General features: G+C 45.9%; 1 protein-coding gene across 1 annotated transcript; it reads left to right on the top strand.

The window, feature by feature from the left end:
- Positions 1–11: 11 nt before the first annotated feature.
- On the top strand, positions 12–27,032 carry RNF19B (ring finger protein 19B). Its single transcript, XM_081962150.1, has 9 exons — positions 12–836; positions 16,396–16,601; positions 18,376–18,520; positions 18,783–18,945; positions 19,371–19,485; positions 22,846–22,986; positions 23,514–23,721; positions 24,345–24,476; positions 26,319–27,032. The coding sequence occupies exons 1-9, from the start codon at positions 121–123 to the stop codon at positions 26,776–26,778; spliced, it is 2,286 nt and encodes a 761-aa protein (XP_081818276.1). The 5' UTR covers positions 12–120; the 3' UTR covers positions 26,779–27,032.

The raw sequence follows: 27,032 nt of genomic DNA, 5'->3' as shown, positions 1-27,032 counted from the left end.
TGGGCATCTCCGGCGAGGGCCGCTCCGCGCAGGCGCCGCGCCCGCTCCTTCCCGGCTCCCCTTTTCGTCAGAGGCGGCGCCGCTCAGGGCAGGAGAGCCGCAGCCGCCGCCGTTGCCGCGATGGGCTCGGAGAAGGACTCGGAGTCTCCGCGCCCGGCCTCCCTTCATGCTGCCGCGCCGCCGGCTAAGTGCCCGAAGGGCGGCGGCGGGGCCTCGGGGCCCGGAGGCGGCCGGGGCCGCCGCCGCCGCCTCCGCCTCCTAAGCTTCCAGAGCGTCTTCTCGGCCGCCGCCTCCGCCGCCTCGTCCTCCGGCGCAGGGGTCCGCCGCCGCCACCGCGCCAAAGCCAAGCCGGAGCCGCCGCCCGAGACGGGGCTGGAGGAGCGCGAGGCGGCGTCGGCGTCCGAGGAAGGCCTCCCGCCGCCAGCGCCGCCGCCCGCCTCGCCCACCGGCCCCGCCGCCGCCGCCGCCGCCTGCCCGGCGGAGAGCGACAGCGAGCCCGGGGCGGCGGGGCCCGAGGAGGACGGGGGGGCGCCGCCGCCGTCGGAGCTGGAGTGCCCGCTGTGCCTGGTGCGGCAGCCGGCGGGGAACGCGCCCCGCCTGCTCTCCTGCCCGCACCGCTCGTGCCATTCGTGCCTCCGGCAGTACCTGCGCATCGAGATCACCGAGTCGCGCGTCAACATCAGCTGCCCCGAGTGCAGCGAGCGGCTCAACCCGGCGGACATCCGCCTGCTGCTGCGCGACTCGCCCCAGCTGGTGGCCAAGTACGAGGAGTTCATGCTCCGCCGCTGCCTGGCCGCCGACCCGGACTGCCGCTGGTGCCCGGCCCCGGACTGCGGGTGAGGCTGCCGCCGGGGCGGGGAGGCTGGGAAGGGGCGGCGGTGGGCTAACCGGTGGGCCGTCTGCAGCAGCTGCGCACTGAGGTGAGCTGCCCGGTCTGGGTCCGCTTCATCTTCTGCTCTGGGGCGTCGCCTGATTTCCCAGCCTAGAAATTGAACTGAAAACGGGCGTTTCCAAGAAGTTTTATTAGTGTGGCTGCGTTTGTTTTCTTCCCGTGCAAAAGAGCGGTAGGAGCTCCTCTTTAAGGGATACGCGATTAAGCGCCGTTATTGTTTCTGTGTAGGCGGACAGAAATACTCTAGTAGTCGCTCCTTAAATCCCAGCTCTTTCCTTCTAGCCCTTTAAAGCGCCGGGAGTGGGTGGGTGTTGCTGCTGCTGCTGCCGCTTTTACCTGACAGAATTCTCCCTGAGGTGTGTAGTCATTGCCTCCAGCATTGACGCATCTGTGTATGGGCTCTCAGTGGCTTTCCCCAGTATCAGTCACTAAGGGAAGAGATGCTCGAGTGTGGGCTCTTTAATGTAGCCTAGTTAAAATAGTTACAATTTTGAAAGGGTTCTGTTTACTTGAACATTTCATCATTAGATATATGAACCGCAGTGCTTTATATATAAACCTGGTTTGCCCTTTTTGCTGGTGTTTAATTGGAGGAAAGGTAAGTATATCAAGTGACTCTTCAGAGTTGCTGAGATCAACCTAGGTTAGCAACATGATAGTTCCCACTAAGTAAGATAAATCCCTAAGAGATCTCATTATGGCAGCTTCCTTCCTTCCAGTGCCTATGATTTAAGTTGTTGGGGGGACTACATGGTAGTACTGAGACTGTGTACACAGAGATCCCATTAACAGACCAGGCGGTGTGGAATAATGTTTTAAGAGAAAGGTTGGGGAACTGGTGGTAGCTAGTGCCGAGGGATACTGTCTGATCATTATCCCAAAGATTTTTATCATTTAACAGCAAAGCCTATCTTAGAGGAATTGATGAACTAGGTCTTCAAGGGGGTAGGGATGCTATGTGGGATGAATAAGAATGGGCAGCCTTTTGGGGGGAGGAGGAGGAGGAGGAGATAAGTGAGAATTTCAGTGGATAGATAGGGTAAAGATGCCAAATGATTCTCAGCATGTCCTGTTTAGGGCGAGTTTGATGTTTTTTCCCTGCTTTGCTTTTAACACTAAAAAGGTAAAGGTTCCCCTCACACATATGTGCTAGTCGTTCCCCACTCTAGGGGGTGGTGCTCATCTCAGTTTCAAAGCCAAAGAGCCAGCGCTGTTCGAAGACATCTCATGTGGTCATGTGGCCGGCATGACTAAACATTGAGGGCAGATGGAATTTACCTTCCCACCAAAGGTTTTTCTACTTGCATTTGTTACGTGCTTTCGGACTGGTTGGCAGAAGCTGGACAAGTAATGGGAGCTACTCGGTTACGTGATGCTAGGGATTCGAACTGCCAAACTGCTGACGTTTCTGATCAACAAGCTCCGCGTCTTAGCCACTGAGCCACCAGGTCCCCCTGGTTTTAGGATTATGCTTAGTTAATTTTAATTTATCTATGGATTTGGTGTGCCCGTCTTCAAAATGGCTGGATATGAAGCCACTGATTTGCAGCTATTACTGTAGAAGGAAGGGATCTGAAAGGGGGGACTGTGGACTCTGGTTCTGTGTATCACCCATCCCTCATGTAAAGCTTAGTGCTTCCTTGTATAGAATTAGTTTTCAGCAAGCTCTTGATCAATTCGTTTATTGGTAAAATGGGTTTTATGAGGATTTTGTTTGAATTCTAGTGAAGAAAGGTATAAAATTGATGATTTAGAAGTGAAAGAGGACATGATGCTCAGTCAAAAGTGAGAAATTGCAATTAAATAAATAGAGTCATAATAGAACAAATGTTGTAAAACTGCTAGCAGACCAGAATGTGAATCATTGTGATTTGGTCAGTCCCAGAGTTGGAGAGTGAGAAATAGTCTACTCTTGGCACATTGTCAGAATGAAATCAACAAGGAGACTTTTGCTTTCAGTTCTGTTTTCTTTTAAATCAGCCTCCTTAGAGTTTCTCTGATGCAGAATTGAGGAAGTTCTTTGAGCTGAAGTTTCTTTGGGGGTTTCCTTTAAACTATGCAACTTAGTAGAAAGGATGAGGAGTTATTATTGTAATAAATAATAAATTACATTGCTAAATATAAATTATTAACTTAGATTCTGTAGGTTTCTGTCAAATTTACTCATGTTTTGTGAGCAGCATGGTTTAATAGCCAAAATTTACATTGCTTTTGGAAAAGTTTTGCTATCTAAATAATTCTAAGGTATTGAAGTTTTTCTTTGTTAAATTCTGTGGAATTTTGTAATCACTGTTTCCCGGATGTTCCTGAAATTGATGTTGAAATATCTGCAAACACTGTTTCCTTTATAGAAAATTTGAGGGATTTTACTAAATTCATACTTAATAGTGGTAATAGATTTCATGTTATACTACTGTAAAACAATATTTCTCCTAGTTGCAGGGATGTACTCTGAAGAAATGGCACCTGTTCCTTCATTCAGATGTTTATCTTTATATATTATCTTTATTTTTGGTCAAATCAAGGTAGCGTACATACAAAAGTCCCCTATCTCCTCTCTTCCCCACAGCCACCAACTTGGGAAATAGTTGGGACTGAAAGAGAATGTCAGGCCCAAATCATACCTATACTTCTGCAGTCCAAAATACATGGAGATAGTACTTATCATATTTTAAGTCAGAGTTTTGGAATAATGTATGGCAGCAATCCTAATATGCCGGTTCCATGAACATGGTATGCTGGTTAGCCTGGTGGTATGTGTGCATATATTTGTACGCTTTGAAGAGTAGCCTATGTGTGAAGGTGACAGTACATTGTCAGGGTCTCTGCTGCCTGAAGTATTAAGGTCTGTTTGTGTTGTTGCTGGGTTCCAGAAAATGCATCTGGTTTCTTCTCTGCTTATATATTTTATACAAAATCTTTGTTCCCAAGTTTCAGAAACTAGTTTCTCTCTGAATTACAGTGTAAACATATCCCAAGAAATACAGTATGGGGCAAACTGATGGCTTCTGCATTCCATCTTTGCTGTAAGCATCTTCATAAATTGGCAGACTTAGCCATTCTGCCTGGGAAGGTAAATTGCAGACCTAATGGCAAGAGTGTGTTTCCATGGCAATGCCGTCTTCTGCTGCACAGTGAGATCTGCATACAAATCTAAAAGTAGGTTTTTCTTTGTGGTCAGCTTGTATTACTGTCTAGTATTTATTGGGCTTTCCTTGCCAGAAATATGGACAATGTTCAGGGCACCAGAATAACATCTGCATTATTGCAGTTAAATGAGAAGAGCAGAACGTGGTGAGGCATAGATTATTCAGAAAGCTTGAAAAAAATGTAAGACTTTGTGAAGGAACACAAATTCAGAAAACAACCTCCACTCCCAGTACATGTAGGGATCCAGAATGGCAATATGCAGAATTGAGTTTCCTTTATCGACCTGGAATGCTAGCTGCTAGCGGGGTGAGAGAATAGAAATTAGATGGGAGAATGGAACAGACATATGGGTGGGGTGGGGTCTCCTGAATACGCGTTTCTTTGCAAAGTTTGAAATTTCTTTATGCCTTCTGATTTCTCTCTAATGTGAGCAGATGCTATTTTGGTTACATATCAGTCAGAAAAAGTGTTCCCTGTTAACATACAGAATTGCTCTTGTATTGCTTTAAGCTAGCAAGCTGGTTGTCTTTCAGTGCTACTGAGAGCTGAATGATCCATGCCTCCTCACCTTATTCGTATTCTCTTCTTCTTATTCATTATTTAGCTATTCTTAAACAAGACTGTTCTGAACTACTGTATTTTGTGTCCCAATTGTGCATTCTGTTCTAAAACCCGCAGTTCATAAAAAAGAATAAAAAAAACATATTGAGGTCTGCAGTATGGATCTGAAGCGGATGTGATAGAGACACAACTGAAATGTGTAATTTGGGCTATGTATGTGTTTAGCTGTTGAAATCCTACGGTAATATGGATCATCTGATCATAGGCAAGGTATGAGCAGTTAAATAATCCCTTTTTTATTCCTGAAAAAGCTAGAAAGTACGTCGTTTGTATAATACTCTGCCAATACAGTATACGCTGTCCACTGAACTCTGATTCTGAAATTCAAGACTTGTGAGGTAGTCATTGTTCTTCATACCTTAATGGCCTGAGATGACTAGAAGGGGATTAATTCTGTAACAGGGATTCTGGTGATAAGGTTTGGAGTATTTGTGCTGTTGTCTGTCTGTATCTGTTGAGAGATTAATGAGATTTGTGAAAAGGCTGTACAGAAGCCAGTCTGGATTCCAAACAACTGCTTACACAATATAGCTTTTTAAAAATGTTATTTTATTGAGGAATGGGATAGATATATTAAAAAAATGAGAATCCTGAATTTAAACAAGGTATGTAGAAGACACACTGCCAATACTTTCCCCTGTATTCCTAGTGCAATTTCAAGGATTTCCCTTTTGACTCGGGTAGGAGAAAGGCATTTTATGGTAAAGACCAAGTGTTTTTCTGAAATGTGTTTTATAATTTTTTAGATCTCTCCTAATGGTTTTTCTAGGGTGTGAACTCCCTGGATGCAATATCCAGATATAATTTGGGAGTGTCCCTTAAGATCAGAAAGCATATTCCATTTAATAACTTGCTTTTTGCCCTCATGCTTTACTAGTGTTGAGCTTCCTTGCCTATTAGAAATTCTAAGCCCTGCTTCATTTCTGCCTTTCTGCAAGCGTCTTGACAGGTCAATATGTGATGCTTAGCTTTAATGATTCTATGGGCAGGTTTCAGTTGCTTGAACTCCTACAGGATATGAGTCATATGGAATGTTGGGTTTTGTTGAAAGGTTGAAATGTTTGGGTTTTTTTGTCTGAGAGACCATAGTATGATCTGAATTACATGAGTGTTAATAATCGGAAGAATGAAGAACGTACCACTTGTGAGGTCTTGATCTTCTCACATGGATGCAGTTATAAGTGTATTAGCAGTTCTTCAAATAAGGCACAAAGCATTTTAATCAGCACCTTGATTTAGATTCACAAGTGTATTAATAACCAAGTCATACTAAGTCTGCGTAGTATGTCTCCAGCACTGCGTAAGTGGCTGCATTCTGGTTTAGATTTCTGATTACTTTTCAGTGTTAGTCACATATAACAGATATTGTGTGATATGGAGAAATTGTTAAGCTGGGATGTGGAGAGGCTGAGAACAATGGTGTGTTTTTTTTTGCTAGATAGCTGAGCACTTTAAACCGATAAAGGATGGTCTTAGCTGTCTTTTTTGCTGTGAGAAGCAGTCCCATTTAAAGGGTGTCAGTTGAAGATTAATGCCTCCAGAGCAGTGGTCCCCAACCTTTCTGGCACCAGGGACCAGTTTCTCATAGAAGACAATTTTCCCACGGATCAGGGGAGGGGATGGTTCTGTGTGCAACTAGATCCAGCACACATGCAGATGAAGCTTCAGTCACTCATCCTCTGGTTCCAAACAGACCACGGACTGGTATTGGTCTGCCTGCTGGCTGGGACCCATGCCCTAGAAGGCTGATTGATTACGTGCGATCAAATCAATTGTAGTTCTTAGCAATCACATAAGTAGATTTGGTCCTTCGGGTCTTCCAATGGTGCACCATTGCCACAACCATTGAGTAATAATTCACCTTGTGGCTGGTTGTTCTCCCCTTTCCTTCCACTTTCCCAGCATTAGAGCCTTCACCAGTGAGCCTGGCCTTGCAAGTGTGTCCAGAGTAAGAGAAGCAGGGCCATTTGTGCCTTGAGTGAGAACTCTGGGTTATTTGCTTGAAGATCTGTCTGCTTCAGTGGTGGGATTCAAAAATGTTTACTACTGGTTCTGTGGGTGTGGCTTTGTGGGCGTGGCAGGGGAAGGATACTGCAAAATCCCCATTCCCTCCCTATCAGCTGGGACTCGGGAGGCGGAGAATAGATGGGGGTGGGGCCATTTCTTCTACCTGGTTCTCCAGAACTGGTCAGGACCTGCTGAATCCCACCTCTGGTCTGCTTGTTCTCTTGGTTGTCCATGCTATTCTCAGGAGTCTTCTCCAACATCAAAGTTCAGAAGGGTCAATAGGTTTTCTTGGCATTTCATGTTTTCTCTGAGTCTCTTTCAAGTAGAATTCATGATGCCTACCGCTATCAGAATGCAACACATGTTCACTCTTGAAGAAGTAGCAGTGCTGAATTAGGTTACATTACTTGATTCTTGAAATGGCTGAGATACTTTTTCTGCCTCATTTTGCTAAAACCAAATTTGGTTTCACTAGTTTGTATAATTTCATGGTACAACTTATTGGGAATAAAGTCCACGGTACTGTAATCTCATAGCAGCTTCTAAAACTAACCAGTTTATCAATGTATCAGTTTTTATAGATCCCTCAATTGGAAACTCAATACATGCACACATGCATCCAACTTATAAATATTTTGATAGAAATGTAAACAATGAAATCAAGCCATAAAATACAGAAACATTTTAGCATAAAAATGTGCTAAATTGATATTTTAGAAAGCCAGTATCTATGTTTGATGAAAGCGGTAATATGATTGGTTGAATTAAAGGCAAAATTATATAGCATTCCCTCAATACATTAAATTTTAAAAGCTCTGTAGAAGGGATCAGCTTAATTTACTTCTAAATAGGCAATAACATCAGAGCTAGTCTTGTGTCTTAGACAAGGCCATTTATTTATTTATTTTATTTATTTCTTAGATTTTTAAACCGCCCCCTCTCCCAAAAAGGGACTCGGGGCGGTGTACAGTCAGTGCATAAAATACAGACATAACAATAAAATACATTTAAAATACATTAGAGGGGGAGATAGACTGTACAAGAAATAAATACCTAAAAACATCCCAATTAAAACCCCAAACCCAATTAAAATAAATCCCCGGGAGGTAAAACTAAGAAAGTGCCAAGCCAGCTGATTGAAATAGGTGAGTCTTTAACTTTTGACGGAAGGAACGGAGGTCAGTGGTAGTTCGAATATCAGGGGGGAGGTCGTTCCAGAGGGTTGGGCCCATCACAGAGAAGGACCTACTCCTAGGTGTCGCCCGCTGGCATTGCCTAGCGGACGGCACCAGGAGGAGCCCCTCCCTGTGTGAGCGGATAGGTCGCAGGGACGAGTGTGGTAGGATGCGATCCTGCAGATAACTAGGTCCTGTGCCATGGAGCGCTTTAAAGATGGTGATCAATACCTTGAAACGCACCCGGAAGGCCACAGGTAGCCAGTGCAGCTCGCGCAGGAGAGGTGTTACATGGGAGTAACGTGTACTCCCCATAATAACCCGCGCGGCTGCGTTCTGAACTAGCTGCAGTCTCCGGATGCGTCCCAAGGGAAGCCCCATGTAGAGAGCATTGCAGTAGTCCAGGCGAGACGTCACCAGCGCATGAGTGACCATGCGCAGGGCACTCCGGTCCAGTAGGGGGCGCAATTGGTGCACCAGGCGAACCTGGTGGAACGCCCCCCTTGCCACGGCTGCCACATGATCCTCCATTGACAGCCGGGCATCAAGGAGGACGCCCAAATTGCGCGCCCGCTCCACAGGGGACAGTTGTTCGCCCCCTATGGCCAGCGATGGAGTCAGCTGGCTGAACCGAGGTGCCGGTACCCACAGCCACTCTGTCTTGGAGGGGTTGAGTTTGAGTCTGTTGTCCCCCATCCAGACCCCGACGGCTTCCAAACACCGGGACATCACTTCGACAGCCTCGTTGGGGTGGTTTGGGGTTGAAATGTACAGCTGAGTATCATCAGCGTACAGGTGGTACTCAACCCCAAAACCACGGATGATCTCACCCAGCGGCTTCACATATGCGTTGAACAGGAGGGGCGAGAGGACCGACCCCTGCGGCACCCCACAAGTGAGTGGCCTCAGGGACGACCTCTGCCCCCCTGTCAACACACATTGCTTCCGGTCGGAGAGGTAGGAGCCGAACCACCGCAAAACGCTGCCTCCGACTCCCATCCCCTCCAACCGGCGCAATAGGATACCATGGTCGATGGTATCAAAAGCCGCCGAGAGGTCTAATAGGACCAGGATAGAGGAACAACCCCTATCTCTGGCCCTCCAGAGATCATCGACCAACGCGACCAAGGCCGTCTCAGTGCTGTGCCCGGGTCGGAAGCCGGACTGGCGTGGGTCTAGATAGTCGGATTCGTCCAGGTGTCGTGGAAATTGCTGCGCCACCACATTCTCAACAACCTTCGCCAAGAAGGGGAGGTTGGAGACTGGACGATAATTAGCTAGCTCCATTGGGTCGAGCGAAGGCCTCTTGAGCAAGGGTCTCACCACCGCCTCTTTCAAGGTGGTTGGTAAGTATCCCTCACCCAGTGAGGCGTTCACCAGGCCCAGGAGCCAGCCTCGTGTCACCTCCCAGGCTGCCAGCACCAGCCAGGAGGGGCACGGGTCCATTAAACATGTGGAGGGTCGCAGCCGTCCACGCAACCTGTCCAAATCCTCGGGGGCAACAGAGTCAAACTCCTCCCAGAATGGTCTCTCAAGACTCGCTGTTGGCGGCTCGTCTGGTCCACTGACGGAGGTCCACCCGCTCCGGATCTGATCGATTTTGTCCTGAAGATATTCCCCAAACTCCTCTGCTCTACCCTGTAAGGGTGTCTCCCGCCCCCCCTGTGACAAAAGGGAGCGGGTCACCCGAAACAGGGCGGCAGGGCGGTTATCCGCGGACGCAATACGGGCAGCACAATATCTACGTTTGGCCGCTCTTATTGCCACAAGGTAAGTCCGCAAATAGGCTCTTACCTGTGTTCGGTCAGATTCGGAGCGTGAGGACCTCCACCTGCTCTCTAGACGTCTCCTGTGGCGCTTCATCACCCTAAGCTCCTCAGTGAACCAAGGAGCCCGGGTGGGTCGATGCCGCAGGAGAGGTCGCAAAGGCGCAACCCGGTCCAAGGCCCCAGTCGTCGCCCTATTCCAGGCAGTCACTAGGTCCTCGGAGCGGGAGCGGGACAAGGCTACAGGTATTGGCCCAAGCTCCGTCTGGAATCTATCCGATTCCATCAGGCGCCTGGGGCGGTACCAGTTTATAGAGTCTGGTTCCGCCTCCTCGTGGTGGGGGATAGCGCCAGGGAAGTCCAGCCGGAGGGATGAGTGGTCTGACCATGACAGGGGCGTGATGACTAAATCCCCTATTCCCAGATCACTCGTCCACTGCTCAGATACAAAAATGAGGTCCAGTGTGTGGCCCCCTTCGTGAGTGGGGCCCTGCACTAATTGGGTCAGGTCCATGGTCGTCATGGAAGCCATGAACTCCCGCGCCACCTCAGAAGCCGCTCCCGCCGACGGCAAATTGAAGTCCCCCATGACCAGAAGTCTGGGAGTCTCAATTGCCGTCAATGAGATTAGCTCGAGGAGCTCGGGCAGGGCTGCTGATGCATAGCGAGGAGCCAAGTATACAATCAGCAAGCCCCACTGCCTCCCTGGGCCCCAGTTCACACCAAGGGACTCACACCCGGGTATCTGAGGGACAGTGAACTCCCTCGGCTCTAAACATTCCCGAATAACCACCGCCACCCCACCACCCTTACCCAGGGCCCGGGGCTGATGGAATGCCCGGAAACCTGGTGGGCACATTTCCACGAGGGGTAAACCACCCTCGTGGCCCAACCAGGTCTCTGTTATCCCCGCAAGGTCTAGCTCCCCCTCTGAGATCAACTCATTAATGAGGGGGGCCTTGTTGGTAACAGACCTTGCGTTGCAAAGCATCAGCCGCAGGCCCTGGCTCTGTAGCACCTGTCCACCTAGACTGCAGGGGTTGGTACAAGCGACCGGGCATAACCAGCAGCCATTGTTGTTCCATATTATGGAAGCAATTACTGAAAAAAATCTAGCCTCAATTTCCCCAACTTCTTGGTAATGGGGAAACTGCAAATAATTTTGTTCAAGATTCTCTTATTGATTCAAGTCATATAAAACATTATAGGTTAAAACCAGTATTACTTTAAATGGAATAAAATGTATTGGTAACCAGCATGAAGCCTATAGGACTGGTATAATGACAGTATGCTTATGGTGCCTAATTCCAATTAACATATTTACTTGTATCCCGTCTTTATTAATTTTACAAAATAACTCAAGGTAGTGAACCTTCGTCTTCCTATTTGCCGTATAATAACAACCTTCTGGGGATAGTTGGATTGAGAGCGAGTGACTGGCCCAAAGTCACACAGCTGACTTTCATGGCTAAGGCGGAAGTAGAACTCCTGGTCTCCCACTTTCTAGCCTGGTGCCCTAACTTCTAGACTAGGTGTGTCCAATCACTGGCCCATGGGCCACCTGCAGTCTTGGGCAGCTAGCAATGTGGCCTCACAATAAAATATTTAAATATTTACAATAAACAAATATTTTAAAAAGGAAGTTTGTTATTTATATAAATTAACTATATTATATATTTTATATATAATATACAATGACAACAATTTGCCTTAATGATGTTAAAGTGGAAATCAACATAGAACGAGGTGTATGATAAGGCGATACAATATCACCTATCCCAGTCATGGCTAACCTTTTTGTCCTTGCGTGCTGAAAGCGCGCGCACATGCCCACACCCATAATGCAATGTGCCCCACTGTGCATGCATTTGTGACACCAGGTGCATGCGTGCAACTCCCTGCATTCCCCCGCCCCCCACTCATGCACACAACCCCCCTCCCCCAGTGCTCTGTTTTCTGCGTAGCAACAGGCCTCCCTGAAGCCTTCTGCAACCAAAAACAGGCCTGTGTCATGCCCCTCCCCCTGTGCTCCCCCTTCACATGCACGTGCATCTCCCACATGTGTGGCACAGACCCGAAAATCAGCTGGTCGGCAGGAGGCGCATGTGAGCTGAAGGCTTCGTGTGCCACAGGTTCACCATCACGGACCTATCCTTTTCTCAGCCTCCCTTGAAGAAAAATTATGCAAACTAGACTGGGCAAAAGATGCAATAAAAACCAGTGGCACCTTTTGCAGATGATCACTTAAGATTTGCAGATGACGATGTTCTCTTCTCACAAGACCAAGAAGAGCTACAAAGACACAAGAACTGCACAAAGCAGGAGAACCATTTGGATTAAAAATAAACCTGTAAAAGAGTCAGGTTATGTTTCATAAATTTCCCAAAGAAAGAAAAACGTTTATATCTGGAGAAGTAGTCATAGTAGTCCGCTACACATACCTTGGTCTATGGATCTCAGTGGAAGGTGATACAATAAAGAAAATTAAACTGTGTGTTAAATGTGGTTGGTGGGTATTCAGCAAGCTGAGCGTGATTTTCAAGAACAACCTGCCTCCCCCTATGCCTGAAGAGAAAAGTTTTTGATCGGTGTGTGCTACCTGCTCTAACAGGCCAATGAAACATGGACACTAAAACCTCGCAATACAAAAGCTACGAGTGGTGCAAAGAGCCATGGAAAGAGCCATGCTCAGCATCACAAGACAAGATAGAAAGACATGCACATGGATTAGAAAACAAACCAAAGTACTGTATTTTTCCATGTATAAGATGCTATTTTTTCTTAAAAACATTTACTTGAAAATGGAGGGGCGTCTTATACACAGGAGGACGAGTGAAGGCATGGCCCATCCTGTCCTCCAGCTCTGCCTGGTGAGCTTCAACCTTATATGCAGCTCTATCATTCCTCTCTATTGTAGTTGTTTCCTGTATCACATTGCCACTCTAGGTTTCATCTCTATTGTTCCTGTGATGCATTTCCTGTTCTTGTATCACTCACTCTCTAATAAGATGGCTTCGGTACAGTGGTGGCTTGTAGTGTGCTTATTTACTCTACATGAAACATGGGGGTGTCCTACACATGGGGGTGTCTTAAAGATGGAAAAATACAGCATACAATATAATCGAGAGTCAAAGAATTGAAATGGAAATGGGCTGGTCACCTAGCAAGAAGAACGGATGGCAGGTGGACCAAGGCAGTCATAGAATGGATCCCACTTGATCAAAAGCATCCACGAAAGAGACCTAAAACAAGATGGATTGACAATATCAGCAAGTATTTATTGAGAGCTCAACTGAAGAAGGCTCAGGACCGCATTGGTTGGAAACAGGCAGAAGAGATCTGGTGATGAAAGTGTGAATTATTGTTGCAAGGTCCCTCTAGTCCAGGTAGGTCTGCACCTGGTGTACTAACTGGACAAAACTGAACAAAAGCCAGTGCCTCCATCTTCCCATCCACAGTTGCTGTGAATCCAGGAACACATGGCTTAATCTCTTGTGGATAGCATAGAACATAATGGTGATGAGCTGTTGGGAGTCCCTCATGATACCTTACCCTGAGCCAATAGATGACCTCTGCAAGGGTTGACAGTTACTGGGAAGAGAACTTTGGCACTCCATCCATAAAAGGCCATCCAAGAACAGGGGAACTCATACCATAGGCTTTTTCATTATTCAGACAAATATTCATTATTGCATAGATTATCTCCCAGATCCTGCCATCTCCCAACCTCTGGAAGAACAAGGAGAGACGGGTTTAAATGTCGGGAACATACAGATAGTCCTCAAATTACAACCATAATTGTCATTTCTGCTACTGAGAGAGACAGTTAAGTGACTTTTGCCCTATTTTATGACCTTTACTGCCACTGTTGTTAAGTGAATCACTGCAATCGTTAAGTGAATTTGGCTTTCCCATTGGCTTCGCCTGTCAGAAGATTGCAAAAGGGGATCACATGATCTTGAGATACAGCAACCGTCATAAATATGAGTCAGTTGCTAAGTGTCTGAATTTTGATCACGTGACTACGGGGATGCTGAAATGGTTGTAAGTATGGAAAATGATCGTAAGTTATTTTTTTCAGTGCCGTTATAACTTCAAAAGGTCACTAAATGAACTGCTTTAAGTCAAGGATTATCTGTACAAGTGTCCATTTCACTTCAGTACAGGCTCCATCCAGCTAATGCCAAAAGTAGCTGACCAAACATGAGCAACTTTATCAGCAAAATACCCTAGAAATGATCGTAAGTTGCTGGATGGGACATCTGGCCTTTCTCTACTCGGAAAGGAATTTGCTGTGAAGGCCGGAGAGGGGCGGGCAATTTCATTCAAACCAGGGAGTGTTTTGGCTAGATGTTAGGCCCTCCACATTCAAATGTCTATTAACAGCTGGTCTCAAATAAACCCAAGGTCTGCAGTATGCAGTTCAGGAGGTTGGGGTTGAGATGACCTTAGCTGCCAACCTCTTAAATGCAGTAGTTAGTCACTGAGCATCAATAGGCAAGGCCACCTGGATCAGAATCTCAAGGAGAAATTGCCCTGGATGACAGCGGGCAGTGTGGACAATACACTAGCAGAATCCTCCGCTTATTCCTACAGCAGGACCTCATGCCTGGTCTCCTCAAGAATATGAATCCTAGCCATGGGCAAAGTGTCTATGTAGACCAATGCCATTCACTTCCCTCTAGCATTGAAGGGAGGGACCTGAAACCCAGGATAGATCTGAGAGGCCTGTATAGACACTCTTGCTGAACCAGATCTCAGCAGGGTGCCAGGTCTGCCCATTCATCTTTTGAATCAGATTGTGGAGAAGTGCCCTCTTATTACCAATGGGTCTTGTGTTCCCCCTTGCCAACCTTAAGCCAAGGTTGCTAGCGTTGGACCTAATGATAAGGCAAACACTTTTCTCAATTTCCTATTGTCTTAACTTCTAAATCAGATTGACCGTTGAGGACCAGGCCATCTCTGTAGTGGCCTTTTTCTCTTCCTTACTTTCTCAGGGAATATGGTTGTGTGCCCCCCCCCCCCCCCGCAGGCCTTGGCATTTAAGAACATACCCACACTCCTTAGTAGTATTTTTCTTGTGTCATTCTATGGCTTCATTCATGTTGTTATTCTAATGTTTTATTGCTCAGGGAACATTTTAATATACTGTTGGCTTTTTTTAAATTTAAAATAATTATATAGTTTGTATTTAAATATAATCAAACTGATCTTTTAATTTTGTTCATTGCTGTAAGTGAGCAGACTACAGAAAGATAGCTTAGATAGGTAACAAATATCAAATAAGATTTTATCAGAGAGGTTTTTCTCAATTTAGGAAATTGCAAAGGATAATTTTTAAAATATTCTTTTCATAGTTCTTGAGTTTTAACTAGCTGATAGAAAAAAATGGGACTTAAGTATTCATTGGTTCTGTATTGGATTACTGTTTAATTTGTTGAAAAGATGCTCAGGGAAGCTTAGAAATTACCAGCTGGCAAAATCAGCCCCAGATGAGCAGTGATGTCACCCAGAGACTTAAGAACTGAAGGAGCGTTCCTTTCCTAAATTAAAATCAAGCTATAGAGGCCCCTTTCAAAGAGGTGCCTTAGAGCACGTGGCAGCATCCAAGAAACGTCTCTTTTCACTCTTCCTTTAGTTCTAGGCATGCAGGGCTCTTTTTAAGCCTGTTCCCCATTACCGTATTTCCTTCTCCGGCTTTCTCCTAGTCTTGCAGCTGCTGCCCCTCAGGGCTTCACCAAGAAGTGATTTCTCCTGTCCTCCTACAGGTCCCAAAGCAAAATCTCTTCCAAGTGATTAGCATATTTCTGGCAAAAATATGTTTTACATTTGAACTTGCAGTAAGATTCAGGAACAAAAGGTTTTTTTCCTTTAAGGTGGGATGGTTAGCAGAATTGTACCAATTGTGCTCACTGCACCTTCTTAGGTGTTTGTATGGGGATTGCTGCCCTGCTACAGACTTAAGTTGATTTTTCTCATGCTTAATTTCCTGCAGATGCATCCGTTTCTATGTTGAATTCAGAAATGAACTTTCTTTGTTGTGGGAGAGTATCTTAAATTCTGGGTCACCTTCCTTTGAGTTAAATAATATCTCCAAAATCCAAGTCAAAACCAACAAAAGTGTGGAAAACTAATGACAGCAGCAGACAATTCCATGTGCAAGGCCATTAGGGTCTCCGAGCTACTATTCCATCAGGGCCATTATTGTGAATGAGGGGTGAAATTCCCCAATGGGACCAGCCCACCTCACCAGCACCAGCGGAAGACGCCTGCTCTGGAGCTTCTCCGCTAAGGAATCCCAGCAGGCAGGCTGAAGGAGAGATGCCTTTTCTGCTCTGGCCCCATCCCTGGGTATCATTTTGCCACTGGAGATGAGAACTGCTGCCAACCTTTTGGTCTTCTGGGCGGGTAATTAAAACTGGGCTTTGCTGGGTGTGTTGGGCCTCCGAGGGGAGCGCTCACCACTGGAGATGGTTGATAGGATAAGAAGACCTCGTCTTAATCTGTGTAGTTTTGATATTTCAATTATTTTTCTACTTATTTTATAATTTGTAATCTGTCCAGAGTCACCTTAATAGGGGCGAGGGACAGCATAAAATAAAATAAATAATTAGGGCATTAAGGAAATGAGATGTACGGCAGTTTGGCTTAAATAAAACATGGGTGGACTAGGCTAGACTATCTTACTGTGGAATTGAGAAATATATTTGTCCTATATTGCAGTATGACTTCTCCTCAAGGTTCTGCTCTTTCTTAACTGACCTGCACTCTTCTTGCTTCTTAGTTATGCTGTTATTGCCTATGGATGTGCCAGCTGCCCTAAACTGACTTGTGAGAGAGAAGGTTGCCAGACTGAGTTTTGCTATCATTGCAAGCAGATATGGCACCCCAACCAAACCTGCGACATGGCCCGCCAGCAGAGAGCGCAGACTCTGCGGGTAAGGACAAAGCACACCTCAGGCCTCAGTTACGGACAAGAGTCTGGTCCAGGTATGTATTTGAGAGCTCCTTGGTCATTGCTCCTGTGAAGGTGATCAGAGAGTTGATCCTGATGTAGTCAGGCATCTCCAGCAACACTCATGGGCAGGATGTATATGTGCGGTATAATCTTCCAGGCAAGAACTTTGGTGTTCCTGAGCTTTTATTTCCACGCTTGTTCTCCTGGTTGACAGTTACGAGCAGAGACCGAGTCAGATTTCTGAAGGAGATTCCCCTGATATTATGAGAGTGGAAACAAAACCTTTTGTGAAAAAAGTTGCTCATTAATGCATATAATTTTTCTTGATGAATGGCATCAAACATGCAATCTTGAATTCCATGGAAGAAAGTTATTTATTAGGTACATTTAAATCAGAGATGGGTTGCTGCCAGTTCGGCCAAACCGGTTGTGGCGGCGGCGGTGGGAGGTTCCGCCCACCCACCCAGATGCTTCTGTGCATACACAGAAACCTCTGCGCAGAAGCGTTGCACGAGCGAACCGGCAGTAAAGCGGTTAGCAACCCACCACTGATTTAAATAAATACTGGGTTGAAGCTCCCTTTCTTTTTACTTCTCAGTTCGTTATTGTGCTAAAGTGTCTCTATCTACTTAGAATGCCTCTTACCAGAGCTTTTGAGGAGCACATTAGGATGAACTGGGCAGTGAGGATGTTCTAAAAACCCAGATCTTTTAGTTATTACCGGTTTCCACCTGTTCCATTAAATTGGGCAGGAGGAGCCTGCTCTTGATCCATCTATTAGGGGTTGTTCTTAGGTCTTGGACTCAGGAACTGGGCCTTTTCTGCTGTGTCTGCCCTCTGGAAAACTCCACTGCCCAAGGTTTGATTGGCCCCAACTCTGCTCACCCCTTGGGAAGCTTGGAAGGCCTGGCTCTTTTCAGAGGCCTGGGTTCCAGGAAAATAACCAAGCCACTTTGTGTTTGTTAGCTGGGAGTAGATGTATTTTTAATATACCTTCTGTTTATATTGTATTTTAATTTCTACTAATCTCTCAGGATTATGTTGGTGAGATGGGTGACCATTTCATCATCCATCATCCATCATCATTTTAGCCATTGCCTATCCAACCTGTGCGATCCTGACCTCAATATAAATAAATAGCAGCAATATAATTGTCTGGGTGGATGGAGATTTCCTCATATTGTATGTACTTCTCCATAATATATTCGATTCATTGGATGGAGCTGCAAAGGAGGGGAAATCCACAACAGTCTATTACAGATAGTCCTCGACTTACAATGATAATTGAGCCAAAATTTTCTGTTGCTAAGTGAAACATTTGTCAAGTGAATTTTGCCCCATTTCCTTCCCACAGTTATTAAGTGAATCACTGCAACTATTAGCCGTTTTATACCAGGCTAAATATACCCCTGTAGCCAAATGCTCTGTTTTCCTTTTATGATGGTGTTTCCACAGAGGTGGACCTCTCAGATCTTTCTTAATGAGCACCAGGTGGATGGCTGCCCAGCCCTTCTCTCTTGCAGCCTTGTCAAATATATCAGAACCACCTGGAGGAATAATTTGTTAGACACAGGATAGTCTTCGAATGAGTAAGGCTTGCTCCTCGGTACTGTCAAGCTCAGTGTTTTGGGCTTTCAAATGATGCAAGCCCCACTTCCCTGTTCAGAAAGGGGTGTGCCAGAAAAAGTAGAAGGATTCCTCCTCTTCTTTCTTAAAATGAGGCAGCTGATTAAGTTTTGGTTCCTTACTGGAATCTCCTTAATGTGCAGAATTAAGAAGCTGACTAGTTTTCTTTCACTTTTGCAGCCGATGACATCAAGCCATGTCCCCGCTGCAGTGCCTACATTATCAAAATGAACGATGGCAGCTGCAATCACATGACCTGCGCTGTATGTGGCTGCGAGTTCTGTTGGCTGTGTATGAAGGAAATCTCTGATTTGCATTACCTCAGGTAATTTGGTTGGAGAGCCTCTTGTTTTGTTTCGCTAGCTGATCATTGCACCATTGGCATTGTTGTATGGACAGCAAAGTGATCCCAAGGGTTGTATTCTTTCATTCAGAAATTAAAACTTTGGGAGACGACAATGCTGGGACGGGGAGCTACTTGGCTCCTCTGAACACCCTTTCAGCCCTTTGGGAAAATGGATTTGATAGAACCCTTGTAGCCTATGTGTGACTCTGAATACCTGAATTCTCTGTGAAATCTCTTGCAGTCCTTCTGGTTGTACCTTCTGGGGCAAAAAGCCATGGAGCCGTAAGAAGAAGATTCTATGGCAACTGGGAACGTTGATTGGTGCCCCCGTAGGGATTTCTCTGATTGCTGGCATTGCTATCCCAGCCATGGTCATTGGAATCCCTGTTTACGTTGGGAGGAAGGTAAGTGTGAGCAGAGGTACAAGGGGGCATTTTATAAGCCCTACGGAGCGTATCTAATGAAAAGGAACATTGCGGTCAGCTTTTGCCTTGAAGGCATAGAGAAGGTTTGATGTTCACGAAAAACGGGTCATAGGTAAACTCAACGCTTGGGGCAGGAACGAGCTGTCTGTTAATTCCATATACATTTAATTAATGATTAAAAAGGGAACATCGCTGCAAGTTTTTGTGATACTATTGTTTGCTACGCTGAGCTGATGTGGATATAGTGATATTTTGATCTCTTCCGGGTACTTCAACCTTTTTTCTTTTTCCAGAGATACAGTGCATGTGTCTTTGGTTCTTCGGGAGTGTATAAAGAGCATCTCTGTATTGATAATCTTTTCCAGGTTTAATTCTTATTTATTATTGATTTTTTTGTGCACCAGATTCACAGCAGATACGAGGGAAAGAAGACTTCCAAGCATAAGAGGAATTTAGCTATCACGGGTGGGGTAACCTTGTCTGTGATCGCATCCCCTGTCATTGCTGCGGTCAGTGTTGGTAAGATCAATTTCTCTTCTCAAGTACGTGCTGGGGGGCCTGGGCTTTTCTCTGGCAGTTGTTTTCAGAGGGGCTGATCCCTGAGCCAGCACAGAAGTTCTAGATCTGAATTACAGACAAGACTGTTTAAAATTCAGATGCAGTTCTGCGGAGCAGTTGCAATTCATAGGCTTAAAGGGGTTTTTCATATTTTTCTGGGGGAAGAATTACCCTGTGTGCCTACATTCCTAGTCAGGGCATCTGACTGTTTTTATGGGGCCATCACTGACAATTTCATTAGCCGAGTCAGAGGAACATTCCTGTTGAGCTTTCCCCGTTTTTTGATAATTCAGATGGCTTCTGTACAGTTTCATTGGCAGAAATTATAGTGGGATTACACTGGTTGGTAGGGAATACGTTTAAAGTGCTACAAAATAGTTTTAGACTAGAATAGAGCTGGAAGGGACCTTGGAGGTCTTCTTCTCCAGCCCCCTGCTCAAGCAGGAGATCCTATACCACTTCAGACAAGTGACTGTCCACTGTGTCCAGTCTCTTCTTAAAAAACTCCAGTGATGAAGCACCCACAAGAGGTTGAAGGCAAGCTGTTAATTGTCCTCACTCTTAGGACGTTTCTCCTTAATTCCAGGTTAGTTTTTGATTAGTTTCCAATCATTATTCTGTACAGGATGAGTGCAATTGCTACTGTATTCGCTTGAGGAAAGAAACCAGTATGGATGGGCTCAAGAGTTCTCCTATTTTCAGTTATTTTGGTAAATCCTACTCTTTGCCTTGGAGAACACTCACCTTCTCTTTTGTAAGATTTCAGTAGGAATTCAACCAGGACCCCCTTGGCCTCTTCCCCCAACTGCACCGTCTCCTGATTCTGCTTCACCCTCTCTCGATATCTTTCTTTGGGCCTGCTGGGAGTTTTTCCGGTTTCCAATGCTGCTTTTCATGCCTGCCCTTTGGGGCAAGAGGTCAGAAGCGAGTCACTGCTCGGGTGTGGTGTTCCTGAGCAGGCTCAGTCTCTAGAACAGAGCAGGCAACCTCTCCACAACCAGGAAAGCCTTCTATTAGGGCAAAGCAGTGACCTCTCTGAATGGGCAGACCTTGGTGTTGTAATGTAATGGCTGGGGAATGCCTATTAAGCCTAAAAAGAGGCCTAGCTTATTTGACAGAATTGCCAAGAAACACAAGTGTGTGTTTGTGTATGTTGTTCAGTGGTTTTGCCTGACAGTGTAATTTCTCGAACAACAAAAGCAGGTTCCGGGACTGCGTACGCTTCATGGCCTGGGGTTGGCTGCTCCTTCTCTGGGCAAACCTGAAGAGCAACTTTGAAAAATGTGACAAGGAGGAATTTTGCCATGTTCCTCCTTTGCCTCAATCAGAAACTCATTGCAGATTCATTATTTTGTCTTGATTTAATAAATTGTTTTCTGTATGACCAGTTTAGAAAGAGGCAATTTATAATTATTTTATATTGTCATAAGATATAGATTAAAGTTACATTTTAAAGTTCAGTTTCTCTTTCAATTTGAACTTCTGTGAACAAGGAAGTGGATAGAATTAAACCAGCCTCACTGATTTAATGTGCTGATTAAACGATAGGAACTGGAAGAGGTGGCAGCTTTTGAACCTAGGTCATTCAATCTAAAAACATAATACAAAAGTGCATTTATTTTTTTGGCACAGCTATGGTCAAAAGAGAAAGTCTAGTTGCCAGAACCAGACATCAGAAGTCTGAAGTTGGTACCAGCGATAAACAGTTCATACCGTAGGAAGCAGCGGAGCCATTGCTGCTTGGAAGGCAGTTAAGTGGCAGACCCTGTTTATTTTTGCCATGTGAGCCCCCACCAGGCAGGTCTGTCAACCTGTGAAAACTAATCAACAGCTGGTGCCGTTTCTGTGGCTGGGAGCTCGAGGCTTCCCCACAACCAATTCCAGATTAGGGACTATCTCTCGGGAAATGTTTGGCTGCTACCATGCTCTCTTCTTGCAGGAGCCAATGGAAACCCATGGCATTTATGAAGTAGCCAAGGGTTCTGGTTAGTTGGCACACCTGATTTTTAAAGTAAATTTTGTTTATATCTTATTTTGTTTATTTTTAGTTGTTTTGTTTGTTTAAAAATAATATGAGGATAAAAGTTAGTTAACCAAATATTTTTTCTAAACTGTGGGTAATGATAGCATTAATAGTTTCAGAATTAAAACACAGCATTTGTTTTAAAAGTGACAGATTCTGCCTACCTTAAAATTGCAACTAGATTTCTTCTAGTAAAAATTTCAATAAGAATAAATATAATTTATGAAGACCTGGCATTGGCACCGGGATGATTCTTGATGGGACCGATGCACACTTCTTGGGTAACTGAGCTAATGGTGGTGTGAAGCCGACTGGCTCCGTCCCGACTGCAGGCCTAGCACATAGCTGCCATTTGTGGCTTGGGTGGTTAGCTTGCTGTTTTTTTTTTTAAAAAATAATCTCCTGCCATTATCACATAACAGTGTGTGTTTTCTGAAATTCAGTTTTTTATCAATTAAGATTTCACCTTCTATCTGCAAACAGCCAAGCCCCCCCCCCCCCCCAAAAAAAAAAGTATAGTAACATCTATCATGCTTCTCACTTCCAAGGCAATCCGGTCTCCAGGCGTAAATACTGTGGAAGGTCTTATTGGAGGCTTTCTTGCTTAACTTAGTCTTCCAAGGCAGCGTTCCCCAACCTTTCCAGTTTGGCAGTCCAGTCGGGGGTGGGGGAAGGTTTTGTGTAAGGGGCAGGAAGCTCGCGCACCCACCACTTGCATGAGTGGGGCTGCGCGTGTACCCGTGCCAGCCTGCCACTCACATGCCCCAGTTGAGAATAGGCCTCTGCTTATAGGTTGGGGACCCCAGTTCTAAGGCTTTGGTGATGCAAGAAGCCTCGTGTTCCAAGTCTACCACTACTAATCAGCCAGTTGGAGTACCACATTTAGACAGGAGACAAATGGAAGGGAGAGGGGACTGAGACCTTATTGCAGTGCAGGTACTCCACCCCATGAGAACTTTCCCACCTTTGGTATTCCTAGTCCAGTTATGGTCACATCTCTACAGGCAAAAAACTCAAAAGGACCTTCGGCCTTTATGACCGTCTGGCAATATTCTGTGCAGGAAAGCAGAGACGGACACACATTTGCCAGCCAAAAACCTCTCTCCCATATAAGATAGCAAGATAGTGTATAAGGTACACCCTCAGGGCAAGTCACATGACAGACTGAATTGCAGTCTACCTGAATACCTTATGTGGACAATTGGTAACAACTGCCGAGGTGCACTATTTTGGATGGAAAAGCCTTTTCTTTCCTGTAGGATTCTTGCTGTTTATTGATCTGCAGCCTTTGTCCCTAGGTATTGGTGTCCCTATCATGTTGGCCTATGTGTATGGAGTAGTCCCCATTTCTTTGTGCCGAGGAGGAGGTTGTGGTGTCAGCACAGCCAATGGAAAAGGGGTTAAAATTGAGTTTGATGAAGATGATGGGCCAATTACAGGTAAAGAAGTAGTCTAATCTTGGGAGGGGGGGGACACTTGGGAACCAGGAGGGCAGTACTGGAGAGTTCTATGAGCAGCTTTGGATGGGTGAGGTCATTCTTACACAGTGAATTTGTAAAGACAAGTAGAGAGTTCTTACTATGCAGGTAAAGCATCTTCCACATTTTTTAACACCTCCACAAAAATATTTCTAAATTGCCCACTTACAGCTCTCCGGTACTTCTTTATTTACTTGATTTATATAACCACCCATCTCACCTTCATGTGACACTAGGTGGCTTTACAATAAAACAAAGAAAACAAAATAAAAGCACACAGCAGCTGGGCCCATCTAATCCATTCCCCACAGAGGCAGGAAACAGGCTCTTAACACCACCCCCCCCCCCCCCCAGGCCCCAGCCTCAAGCACAAAGCCAGTATTTTACCTCTTGGGGTGTAATTCCAGCCAGTTCCTCTTTTAAAGTAAGGGGGCTTCTGCCTCACCGCCTTCCTTTTTGTGCTGCTTCACCACCTTCTTCTTGCTTAGTGGCAGACGCTTGGAGGGCACTCAAGAACCCCAGCATTGGTGAGAGCAGTATTGAAGGGCTGACGAGTGTTTTGAGCACCAGCGGAAGCCCCACCGATGGGCTCAGCGTCATGCAGGGCAACTACAGTGAAACAGCCAGCTTTGCCGCACTCTCCGGAGGCACGCTAAGCGGTGGAGTCCTTTTAGGAGGGAAAGGAAAATACAGCAGGTAAATATTCATGCTTGCTGAAGTGTGTGTGTGTGGGGGGGGGGCAGGTATGTGTTGCAGGAGCATGGAATCTGGGACCTCACATAGGTGGCAGATATGACTTTGATTCTGTTGTACAGCACCTAACGTAACTAGACCATGATATAACAGCCATGAATAGCACTGAAGTGGCTACTTTCCCTGTGCACCGCTTGGTGAGTCCAAGCAATGGGTGGTTTCAGTCTGGTTGCCCTGGGACTGAGAAACTTTTTTTCTTCCTGACCACGCCTCCTGGGGTGGCTACTCCTCCAGAAATTTTTCTCAGTCCGCCCGCTCGGATTAGAGAACCAGAAGGCTTTTGCAGTTTACTCTTAAACTGGTTCAGGGGCGAGAGCTGGTCCTGAGCCCAATGTTTATGACCATTTTTTCTCTGCTCCCCAAGTAAAATGCAGACTGCTGGGGAGAGGGGGAGTGGACGATGCGTCTTAGGATGAAAGAAGGAAAGGCAAAGTTCATCCAAATGGATAATGTGACATTCAGGTGGATGTCTCCACTCATGGTTTTCATGTGAACAGAAGCACATTCCACCTCCGTTAGGTGGGTTTAAGGAGACATCCTTATGCCACTTTCCTTCTCTTGGTCAGGCTTGAAGTGCAGGCTGATGTGCAGAAAGAAATCTTTCCAAAGGATTCGGTCAGCCTCGGAGCCATCAGTGACAATGCGAGCACCCGAGCCATGGCAGGCTCCATCATCAGTTCCTACAACCCCCAGGACAGGTGAGCCAATCGGGGGAGGTAAAAATCTGTCCTCTTTAGAGAGAGCTCTTCTACAACTTGGTTTTGTCAAAAAGGCATTCTTGTTTTTGCTATGTTTGGCTAGAAAGCAAATGCTGATTCTAATGTCTGTGTTTTGAAGATTCCTAAATCCTGCAAGTCAGTTAAAATTTGAGAAAGTTCCCTAAAACTATGTGGTGGTTCAGATGCTGGTATATATTTCATTACTCTGTCCTTTAGTTTAATGTCATTGCACATCATACAACGGAATGAAATACCATTTTCAGGGTACATTATAATTATAAAAATAAAAACACACACATCCTTCACATTCTATACAATTGAAATTGAAAACCCTGATATTGTATTAATATTGCACTATACCGTAGAATTCAATATAGTTACTGCTCTGGGACAGAAGCTGTTTTTCAGCCTATTTGTCCTTGTTTTTATTGTCCTGTACCGTCTGCCAGATGGTAATAGTTCAAAAATAGGCTGTCCAGGATGAGATGGATCTTTAAGACTCTTTTGAACTTTCTTAAGGCAGCTGGAGCTATCAAGCTCTTCCAAAGAGGGGAGAGGGCAGCCAATGACCCTCTGGGCAATGACGTTGACCCTCTAGAGCTCTGTCCTATCTGCCACTGTGCAATTGGCAAACCAGACACAGGTGCAGTAAGTTAAAATAGTCTCTATGGTGCAACGGTAGTAGGAGGTCATCAGCAGTTTTCCACTCAGTTGTTGTTTCCTGAGAAGTCTCAGGTCGTATCATCTCTGCTGGGCCCCTTTGACCAGGGCTTCAGTGTGAGCACCCCAGGCCAGGTCCTCCTTTTATGACCACGCCCAGAAACCTAAAACTGGCCACTTGCTCCACTCGGTCTCCATTGATAAGCAAAGGCTGGATGTCTGATCTGTTCCTTCTGTAGTCCACTGTAAGCTCCTTGGTCTTATTGGTGCTAAGGACCAAGTTATTGTTCCACGAAAGCAACTGGTCAACCGCATCTGAGTAGGCAAACTCATCCCCCCCAGAGATGAATCCCACCACTGAGTATCATCTGCAAATTTAGTATTACTAGTGTGAGTGCACATAAAGAGTATAGAGTAAGGGACTCAACACACAACCCTGTACCAGTGTTAAGAATAAGAGCTGAAGAGATACGATTACCTAATCTGACCCTCTGAGAGCAGCCAGACAGGAAATCCATAATCCAAAGGCAGATTGAATAGGAAAGTCCAAGATCCAGAGGACACTAGTCTATGTGAAAGTATTGTGTTAAATGCAGAGCTAAAATCTTTCTGCAAAATCTTAAGAGAAATAGCGTAATTTGAATGAGCCATTCAGCTGCAAGACTTCCTGTAGTAGGAAGGGCTGTGCATAGGGGAGAAGGGAACTCTGCATGGGGGGCTCCCCCCACCCCCCATTGTGTGGTGGCCAGGCCTGAAAGCGTGGAATACGCAGGTCAGCCAATAACTCCCGCCTGGTGCGAAAGGGGGGGATTTGGATTGAGGCCTCAGCTGGTGTTTGTGGATAGCAGATAAAAGGTTGGTGATGACATGTTTGCTCCCCAGCCAGAGGATGGAAAGAGTTGCCCTCTCTTTGAAAGCTACGGTGCCAGGGCGAAAGGGAATCCACCTGGCCTGTTTCTGCTAAATTAGGCTTCCATGCCCTGGGAGGCTTTGATAGCGGGAGGCAGTTGATGTGCACTGCTCCCTATCACATTTTATGTGGGGGGGGGCACACTCACTTTTGCCCACTTCCTGCCTCTCATCACATTAGCATTTGTGTCCCAGGATAAGACAAGTTCATTGTGGTAACATGGAGCTTCACACGGCGCACTTTTCCCACAGAGAGTGCAACAACATGGAAATCCAGGTGGACATAGAGACCAAGCCCAGCCATTATCAGCTTGTTAGTGGAAGCAGCACCGAGGATTCCCTCCATGTCCCGACCCAAATGGCAGAAAATGAGGAGGAGGAGGAGGAGGAGGAGGAAGAAGAAGAGGAGCAATTGTGCAACCACCAAAGCTGTGAGCAGAAGGACTGTGTGGCCAGCAAAACCTGGGATATCACTCTGGCGCAGCCTGAGAGCATCCGCAGTGACCTGGAGAGCTCGGACAGCCAATCCGATGATGTGCCCGACATCACCCTGGATGAATGTGATTCCCCCTTTCCCCAGACGGCTGCCTGCCTCCACCCCCCCAGTGCCAGAGGGGCTGGGAGCCCAAGTGCCCGCATTGGCCACTGTGCCCAAGCAGACGGACACCGGCCAGAGGAGAGAACACTGGAGTGCCTTGAGGCCCGAGGGTGAAGCCCCCCCCCCCCCCCCCCCGGCTTTTGCTCCTGGTTCCCCGGGTGACTTCCCTGACCCGGACTCTGGGTACATGGCTTTTCTTACCTGAGGATAAAAGCTTGGTTTTCTTTTTTTATTTATTGATTTAAGCGCTTGGTGATGCTCAGTGAGTTCTGTAAGAGTGTACATAAATGTGTGCGTGTATATCGTATGTTTGCCAAACACGCCTAAAGAATGCCTTTAATAAATATTCCTCTTCCATTCTCATTGGA

The sequence above is a fragment of the Natrix helvetica genome (genome assembly GCF_964273705.1).
Source record: "Natrix helvetica genome assembly, chromosome: 9".
Classification (NCBI taxonomy): domain Eukaryota; kingdom Metazoa; phylum Chordata; class Lepidosauria; order Squamata; family Natricidae; genus Natrix; species Natrix helvetica.
The sequence above is the reverse complement of the archived record's forward strand: the minus strand, read 5'-3'. Positions and strand labels throughout refer to the sequence as shown.

Coding starts and splice junctions, on each gene's coding strand:
- RNF19B (XM_081962150.1), top strand. CDS start 121: ATGGGCTCGGAGAAGGACTCGGAGTCTCCGCGCCCGGCCTCCCTTCAT. Junction 16,602..18,375: donor CGGACAAGAGTCTGGTCCAG/GTATGTATTTGA, acceptor TCACTTTTGCAG/CCGATGACATCAAGCCATGT. Junction 19,486..22,845: donor CATTGCTGCGGTCAGTGTTG/GTAAGATCAATT, acceptor CTTTGTCCCTAG/GTATTGGTGTCCCTATCATG.